Here is a 9,475-nt window from a genome sequence, read left to right on the forward strand (position 1 = left end):
GAGAACAGCAGGCCAATATTCCCATGAACGTAAAGGAGAAGCCCTCCACAGAAGCTAGCAATCCAGAGTCATCAGCAAATACAACATTACACACCACAACCAGGGGAATAGATCCCAAGACACAAGGTTTGTTTAACCATGAAAACCAGCCGGTGTGAGACACAATCTTAATAGCATGAAATTACCCCCACAGCGACCTCACTGAACAAATGATGAGGGGAGAGACTCGCCGCCGCGCTGTAAAGGGCACGGGGCGCCTACAGAACCTGCTGCCAGTGCCACGTGTAACGGCGATTTCCTCCTCCGGTCAGAGCAAGGCTGTCTGCTCTCACCGCGTCTCTTCCACGTGACACGGAGGTGCCACCCAGGGCGGCCAGGCAGGGAGGACAAGGAAGGCGCGGACTGGGAGGGATAAAGTAGAGCTGTATTTTAGGTGACACCAGCTTATATATTAACCCTTGGAGTGCCATGCGTAAGTCGAAATGTGGATCAACATGAGAAAAAATTATATCAATATGTAACCTGAGGTACAAAAAAAGAGACCAAAACATAAAATACAAATTATTCCATCATTATTTCCACTTATAGCCATCGAAAAGAGTCGCTGGGAGCGACGCTGGCGCTTTTGGGAAAATTTGTCCGCATTGCTCACAGCGACGTTGGCGCTTAAAGGGTTAAAAAAATCCTAAGGAGCGCGCGTGTGCGTGCACACACACACACACACACACACACACACACACACACACTGTTGGAGCCAATATACATGTTCCACAAGGTGGCAGGTTACAAGATCGATACACAAAAACCAGTTGCATTTGTCCACGTGACAAGGAACAACCTGAGCGCGGACCTAAGAAGCCACCTGCATTTACAGCAGCATCAGAACTAACAGGGCCCTGCACCGGCTCCTGCCGCGGAACGTTAGGGAAGGAGGTCAGAGGAGGCGGGAGTAAGTGGGTGGACATCCCATATTCGTGGATTGGAAGACTTTCCATTCTTGGTAAAAATGTGCTTACCAACCCCTGGCAGGCTTCTCGGAAGTAACTGACAAGCTGATTCTAAAATTCTTGTGGAAACTCAAGGGACCCAACAGCCAAAAAAAAAAAAAAAAAAAAATCTTAAAAAATAACGAGATTGGAGGACTCACTTTCCCAGTAATCGAGATAATGTGATATGAGCATAAAGGCAGAAATATACATCAATGAAATAGAATTGAGAGCCCATGGAAAAAACCGCACATTTATGATGAGCTGATTTTGACAAGGTTGCCAAGACAGTTCAATGGGGGAAAGAATCATCTCCCCAGCGAGTGAGAGTGAGACCACTGGCTACTCCCATGCAGAACAGTGACGTTTGACTCCTGCTCACACCAGAGACAAACACTCAGAAGGGGTCAAAGAACTGGGTGCCAGAGCTGAAACTACGAAATGCTTAGAAGGTAATATAGCAGTAAATCTTCGTGACCTCTGGTCCGGCAGTTTGTTTATTTTTTAGATTTCACAAAGCACGAACGGTAAAAGAATTAATCAACTGAACTTCATCACCATTAAATGGCACCATCAAGAAATTAAAAAGACAACTGACAGAAAAAGAGGAAACATTTGTAAATCATGTATCTGATAAGAAACTTGTACCCAGACTATACAAAGAACTCTTCACTCTCAACAATAAACAGAGGATCCTATTTAAAAATGGGCAAAGGATTTGGGTAAGCACTTCTGGAAAAGACAGACAAATGGCTCATTAGCACGTGAAAAGCTGCTCAACACCATTCATGAGTAATCAGGCAAATGCAGATTAGAACCACCATGAGGTACACCCAGCAGCCAGGACAGGACGCTGGAATCAGAGACGGATCTAGTCACAGTGTTGGTGAGGGGGTGGAGCGTGTGGGACCCTCACAGATTCCTGATGGGGCCGTAAAACGCTGCAGCCACTTTGGTCAAGGTTGGCAGTTCATTAAAACGCTAAAGGTTAAGTTATCATGCGACCCAGCAATTTCACTAGGAATATATCAAAGAATTGAAACATACATCCACACAAAAATCTGTACACAAATATTTATAACAGCAGTATTTGCAAGAACCAAAAGTAGAAACAACCCAGATTTTCATCAGCTGATGGACGGATGAGTGACATGGGGTCTCTGCCCACAGCGGAATACTATTCAGCCCTAAAAAGGAGTCAAGTGCTGATCAGAGCTACGGTGACGGGGATCCCAGGACACATTCTGCCAAGTGAGTGAAAGCAGGCCACAAGGTACCTTTCCATTTACACAAAATGTCAAAAACAGGCAAATCCATAAAGACAGAAATTAGACTCGTGGTTGTCAGAGGGTGGGGGGAAGGGACTCAGGAATTAGGTCGGAAGTCTCTCCGGAGGGGTGAAGACAATGTTCTGGAATTAGACATGTGCCCAGCTTGGTAAACATGAGAGGAAGGGGCACACTCATCTCTAAAACGTGAACTTCATGGCATGTGGATTGTATCTCAATAAAGCTATTATTTAAACAGTATATGATGAAAAGGCGTTTTTGAAAAAGAATTAAAACTAAGAATTAGCGAGCCATTTTTTAAAATAAGAGTTTTCCTTTCTTTTCCTCCATAAACAACGATGCTTTCGAGGGGAAACCGCTTCTTGGAGTACAATTTGTGGTGCGAACTGCAGGGGGAAATCAGGAACCAGACACACGTCGCTTCCCAGTCTTCATTTGCAATATGGCCAGTCCCTCCCGCCCTCCCTCCGCTCTGCGAGGAGAGGACGAATGTTCACGCATGACATGCACCTACGCCATCCCTGGTTGTTGAGGCTACTGTTGAGTCCACAGACGCCTCTTTGAATAGGGAGGGGGAGTATGTTTGAGAATAAAGTGCATAAGCTGTGCACCCCACACACTTACCGATGGTGCTTAAGTCCCAGTGGGTTACGTCCGAGTCCACAGCACCGTCCGCGTTGCGAGCCTGCACCTGAACCGTGTAAATGTCGGGGAACGTGATGGAATGACGACGGAAAGAGCAGGACGCGCGGTCTTCACTCGAGGGCTCACAAGTATCATTTTTTCGTCCATAGGAGCTTGGAAGGAAAACATAATCAACACGGGTTTAGTTCAGCAGTTTGAAAACACAGCCACACTTCGTGTGTTAAGCATGTATTAAGCATGTTCGTTAGTTTCAGTCTGGGTTTCTTGAGAACTGGAAATCCAGAATTTGTTACCCCGCTCTCCGAAATGCTCCCTCTCCTCCTCGGAGAGATCCGGGTTCACTGCATGCTGCCTGCCTGGGACGCTATAAGCCCTGGGGACCTCCCTGGGACCCCGCATGTCACGCATTTCCTATTGGTGGCAAATAATGAACAGGCCCCAGAGCCGAGCCTTGAGAACTTACTTCTAATCGAAAATAATCCAAGAGGATTTATTAAATGAATTACGGTAAATACGGAAACAGAATTTACAATGATAGCATTTAATCATCTACATTTATTGATACGCAAAGGTGCCCACACTCTATCCCTCATTGGTGACGATGAGCAAGATGCACATTATGTCCAGAATAATCACATTTACACGAAACTCCTGTCGTCTTAGAAGTATCTGGAAAGGTTTCTATCAAAATGCTAAAGTTGTCCCCTTTGGGATGGGATTTGGGGTACCATGTTACATTCTCTCTATTTTTTAGATTGAATTTTTTTTTTTACCATTCATATTTTTTTTTCCAGAAAACTCATTAAAATTAATGGCCAGTCCCTTACTACACTGATAAGTAATTTAATAAATTACCAGACAGGTCACTTAAATCCTATCAAGCTGTAACTCAATGAGACGCCCACGCACGGGCAGGGCCCAGCAGGGTGTCATTACAGTCACACGGCCCCAGGGACGTGCCAGACATGGAGGTGGCTGGGGACCGAGAAGGGGGCCCACATCTCAGGGCCCAGGGATCAGAGTGTGGACACCCTGAATGGTGGAATCCAAAAGGAGAAAGGGGCCCCAGCCTTCTCCTTGCTTCTGGGCAGTGCAGACATGTCCCCAGGGCCATGCTGTGTCCTGGGGCAGCCACAGGCTCTGGGAGCAGACCAGGCCCGAGTCCTGGCTCGGCCCGTTAGCCTGGGCCGTGGCGCACTTCTTCCATAGCTACTCCTGGATGCCCCAGCTACCCCTGCCCTCGAAGCCTAAAGGGCTTGCTCGCCTGCCCTTTCAGGACAGTTCTGCTGACCCTGTTCTGAGTGGCCTATCAGCCACCCCCTGACGGAGCAGGGCAGCAAAGCACACTGTGTGCTCCCCCACCCCCCGCTTCTCCTGCGGGTCGTGGAGCGGATGCCCCTCATAGCAGTTACCAATTCCAAGGGGGAAAAAAATAGAGGGAGATACCCAATCTTGTGTTTAAAAACAAAGCAGAAACTCAGAACCATAGCCTCTCTTTTTGAAATGGAAAATCCAGAGAGGTCACCTGCCAACAACTCCCCACACGGGGCTCCTGACGCGTGAGGGACGCCCTGCGTCTCATGAGCTGCTGCCAACTTCTCAGAAACCCCAATTCACACTCCCTGGCGAGAATTACGATAAAAAATGTACAATTTTTACTCCAACAGAAGCTGAATAAAAAGGGAAGCTTCCGAGGCAGTGCCCATTCGGAACCCCTCGTCCAGGTGGGTGCCTGACGACAGGTGGCAGAGAGGGACTCTCCGCCCTACGCCTGGACCCAGGAGGAACGAACAGTTCCCTGACACATTCTGGGAAGAGGACGGATGTCCCTGAGTATGGTAAACAGACCTGTCCCCGTGGGCACGACCGGGACTGCCATCCGCCTGCGCAGCAGCCGCCCCGCCCCACCCCTCCCGCCCGGAGTCACCGATCCTGTCTGTCGCCCGGAAGCTGCAGATGAAGACACGCAGCCCCACACTTACTAAGTTCGCGTCACTTTGTACCGCGTGTCCTCGGCTCCTCCCTCTGGGCTCCAGGTGCAAGTGACATTCCTCTCGTAGTAGAAGATGCAAGAAATGTTCTCGGGCTTCGCTGGCGGAGCTAAAACACACAGGCACACCCCAGCACGGTGACCTCGGCGCCCGGTAAGCACGGCCGGCGCCGAGCGCTTGGGTGAACACGGGCTGCTCAGACGCTGCTTAGCTGCTGCGTACAAGCTTCTCCCAGTCAGGGCCACGGAAAGAGTCTGACGCCAGCGCATCCGCGACTCCCCAGGAAGAGCTGGACTTCTACTTTTGAAAAAATGCTTTTACGTTCTTACCCAAAGGCGGCACTGGGAACCAAAACTCATTTAACCACCAGGCAAAGCGCCGCAGAAACTGAGAGCGCCGCCCTGGAGTGCTGGCCCGCGGCGGGTGGCGGAGAGGGGAACGACCGTGCTGAGCCACACCCCACCTGGACCTCACGCGGCAGAGTTTTCCCAGGAGATGCGCTCACAGGGGACGTCTCTGTTACAAGTGTCCCTCCCTGTAGTTGCCCCCGAGCCCCCAGGAGTGTCCTGCCTTCGCTGGGAGAGCAGAAGCTGCCCTCAGAACAGGGGTCTGGTCCCCACAGAAGTCCAGAGGGAGAAGCCCGGGCGTGTGAACTTGAACGGGAGACAGTCCATCTTTCCCTTTCACTCACTGTTGTTGAACTTCACAGTTTCCTTCCGTCAGGAATGTGGTCAGTCACGGACGCTAACGTCATTTCTTATGACCGCACCGCCACGTCAAGTCCGTTTTTTCCACGTTACACGCAGTGGTTGCAGAGGCTTCGGACTATCAAACACTATTGTCACTGCCGCTCGGCTAATGCGATTACCGGGCCTTCTCGCTATTGGTAATGAAGACGCACACACTGCTCGGTCACGGGTGCTTCTTTAAATGTTTTGATCAGGTTGTTTCTCTACAGCTGGGTTCCTCTGTCACCCACGTACATTAGTCACGTATTTACACCTGGTACGTTCAGACGTGTCGTGGACTTCACCAGATGACCAGACCACACCTCACGGGCGCTCGCTTTGCGACGCGTCCCCGGCTCCCCCACCCGGTGCTGCAGCGCGGTCTGATCTGTGATACGCACAACGGACACTCAGCAGCATCTGCCCTTCCCGGGCCTGCGGGAGGATGTCAGCCCCTCACCCTGGAAGTCGCTCTGGCCGGTGATGTGCGGGGAGCGTGTGAGTGCGGGGTCACCAGGGTGCTTCCCACCCCCCTCTGCCACCGTACACCCTGAAAGTCCCGCTCTGAACACCCCGGATTCTAAGACTTGGGGAAGAATCTGCGTCCCCGCTGTTTCCCCTTCTCCCCTGCGTCCTCCTGACCTTCTGGGTCAGCGCGTGCGTCCCAGGGCATTTAAATTATTTCATGACAAGTTGGGGGGGGGGCTGGAATTGAAAGGGAGCCAGGTCAGCAGACAACGTGAGGCTTCACCGCCCTCCCTCCCAGTCCCCCGTGATCCCCATTTCTGGCCTCACTGGCTGCTGCACCCCGCCCTGTGAGCTGCCCGGTGGGAAGGCCCCCCGACAGCGACTGTCTGCCCTCCTGTTTGCCGGCAGCAGCACACCTGTGGGAGGTCTTGCCAGGCTTGCCTATAATTAGAACATCAACCTGCATCAGGAGACTGTCACAAAGTGTGTGACATTGGGACAGCGCAATAGAGGGCCCCCACCTCCGTCAGGATGAGTACAAAAGCCCAAGGGGGCCAGCGAGGACCCCTCAAGGCCACGAGGAACTAGCGAAAACTAAGAAACTGTCACAGATCGTAGGAGACCAAGGAGATGTGACAGCTCCATCCTGGAACGGACAGAGGACATCGACGGAACAGCCAGTGACCCCCCAAATAAAATCTGGAATTTAACCAATCTGTCTCCGTGTCTCAGCGCTGGCCGGTGTCCTGTGGCACCGTGAGGTCTTCACAGTGGCCGCACCGGAGAGGGAAACCTGGGGGCTCTCTGTACTGTCCGCTCAATCCTTCCGTGACTCTAAACTTGGCCCAAACCAGATTTTTAAAAACTGGGAAATGAAAGGCTAGATTCACCGCCCGCACGCCCGGCCTTCCCCGCTCTTCAGAAAACCTCTCAACCCCGTCCCTGCGCTTCCAGAAACAGCGATTCCCCTGTCCCTAGAAATGAAAGGAGACATTTATTAACTTTTCTCAAGGACAGACCGGGAGCTGTATGTGGAGATAAGGCCCTTCAAGGGGTGTCAGTTAAAATGAGGCCATCGGTGGCCCCAATCTGCCCGACGGGTGTCCTTCTAAGGAGAGATCAGGACCCACGGGGACGACCCCCTGGAGAAGCAGCCGGACAGAGGTCATGGGCTGTCTCCCCTCTCCTCCTGCGTCCTGTGAAGGAGCGACGTGGCAGAGGGGGCGGCCGCGCAGGCCCCCAGGCCCGGGACGTGCAGCCTCCAACCCGCGAGGACGGACCCCCGGATGCTGAAGCGCCACACGGTGGCGCTTGGTGGCAGCCCCCTAGAGACCCTGTTCTAGCAGCAGATGCGATGGGATGAACCTCAGGTCTGAGAGGCGATGCATGGATATTAGGCCAGTCGTCCGGGGCGGGACCATGAGAGAAACACGGGGGTTGTTTTTTTTCATCATTTTCCTCTACATTCTGGGAATTGAGTGCAAATAGTGCGAAGCTGACATATTTTTGCGTTTCTGTGGGTTCTATATGAAATCAGTACTTGACACAAACACCACTGAGATAAGCACTTACTCTACAGCAGTGGGCCTTTCGGGGGTCGTACGTTAGGCCGCCCTGCCAGGTCTGCACGGGCCTAAACACACGTGACCTTGCACCCACACACCCACACAGTTCAGGGAGCTCACAAGCCCCTCGTGGCCCAGGCACAGGGCGGCGCTTGCCCTGGACGTGCCCACGTGGTCCGTTTCCACATCTGCCCTGCGCTGAGCCCAGGCTGGTCACGGCGAGACCATCACTGTCACAGGTGGGCCTCCCGCATCCCCGGCAACGGGCCCCACACGGTCCACAAAGCGGCGCAGGCCGACCTACCTGCCCAGGTGGGCCCGCAGAGCAGAGGCAGCAGCCGCAGCGCCCAGCCCCACATGGCCACCCCAGGCCGGCGCCGGCGGGCAAGGACCAGCTGGCAGGGTCACGGCCGAGTTAGCCTGTTCCTCTCTCCTCAGCTGCTCCACTTCCAGTGACACTCGGATTCTGAGGGTTTTGAGGATGAGCCCTTCAGTTTTAAATCTTATTTTATCTTATATTTTTGGCTATTATCATGCAGATCCCTTCATAATTACTTCATCGACCCCTGTCAGCATTTCATTCTGCCCGCGCTTTATTTCGCTCTGTGATCTGAAAGGTGCGCTGGTCGCCAAGAATATGCTCCAGAAAGTGCTGTGGGCTCCAGGGCCCGGAAACCACGCTGGGGCCCTGCCTCCACGCCACACACCCCAGCCCAGCGGCACGCCCCTGTGCCCGAAAGAAAGCACCTGGGAGGTCACAGCTCCGCGTCCCGTGCATGAGCTTCCTCCTGCCTAGAATGTCCTTTCCCCTGTCCCGGCAAAGGCGTTCCCCCTCCAAGTCATCGCAAGGCTAACCTCCTCTGAGCACAGCCCGTGCCAGCAACCCGCCCCCAACCGGCGCCCCTTGCCCAGCATGTCACACAGGGTGGCACTGAGCAGCGTACCTGTGGTCTTCTCTGCGCAGAGCTGGCTTCCGAGCAGTGAGGGCCGTCTGTCTCCTGCCCCTCTTGGAAGCCTTCTAGTCAAGGCAGTGCCTGGCGCGTGGAAGACATTCCACAGTGTTTGTGGAATTAGTTATAATTGGAACCAAGGCTGCTGCTCCTCCTCTCGTCCTGGGAGGCGGCGGTGGGAAACCCGCGAGAGGCGGATGCCAGAGCGACAGCTCATCTCAGGAAGATGCGGGGGACACTCCTGCTGCTCCGCCTGGTCATCACAGGAGAAGAAGCCTTCTCAGCGAAAGCGGTCCCTTGGGGAACAGCACAGCTTTTCTGGCGGAAACCACAGGCTGATCGTCTCCGAGGCAAACCCATCGACAGGCCTAAGTGAAAATGCCTGCGGCCGGGAAGCGCCGCAGAACCTGGGTCTCTCATAATAAAAACAGCGGGGGGGGGGGGGGGGGGGGGCGGGTTACTCCGCGGCAGCCTCGCCTGTCACTCAGGAGCCGCTGCTCTTCTTCCAAGAACAAACCCTGCTGATTCAAATGAGCTCAAACCCTAAAGGCAGAAGCTTTTCATTTCCAGTGAAGAATAAAGGTGTCCTTCAGACACAAATTGTTCTCCGAAGAGCATTTTAAGGTCTCACTGTCCAGAACTCGGCCGTAACTGCCTCCGTCGGGCAGCCAGGAGACAAGCCTTCGCGGGCCCGCATGCTCCCCCAGGGGAGCGAGGCCAACCGTGACCGAAGGAATGTTCCAGACTCTAAAGCTAAAATGGGGGTTCTGAGGCGGGGTGTGCTTGTTAAATCTCACCAGTATGACATGCTGAGCACAATAACAGCACGTGATGTGTCTGCCGCTGGTGGGAA

At 53.3% G+C, this 9,475-nt stretch overlaps 1 protein-coding gene across 1 annotated transcript in view; it reads right to left on the minus strand.

The window, feature by feature from the left end:
• The window catches only part of IL31RA (interleukin 31 receptor A), a 33,437-nt gene extending 25,318 nt beyond the window's left edge, over positions 1-8,119 (minus strand). Inside the window, exons 1-3 of the mRNA XM_090278851.1 lie at positions 7,977-8,119; positions 4,903-5,020; positions 2,900-3,072 (exon numbers count right to left, since the gene is read on the minus strand). Coding sequence (XP_090134977.1) covers positions 2,900-3,072; positions 4,903-5,020; positions 7,977-8,031 — 346 coding nt within the window. The 5' untranslated portion in view covers positions 8,032-8,119. The remainder of the gene's footprint in view (positions 1-2,899; positions 3,073-4,902; positions 5,021-7,976) is intronic.
• Positions 8,120-9,475: the final 1,356 nt, after the last annotated feature.

Source organism: Furipterus horrens, unplaced genomic scaffold (genome assembly GCF_987537825.1).
Source record: "Furipterus horrens unplaced genomic scaffold, mFurHor1.1.pri manual_scaffold_5, whole genome shotgun sequence".
NCBI classification, from domain to species: domain Eukaryota; kingdom Metazoa; phylum Chordata; class Mammalia; order Chiroptera; family Furipteridae; genus Furipterus; species Furipterus horrens.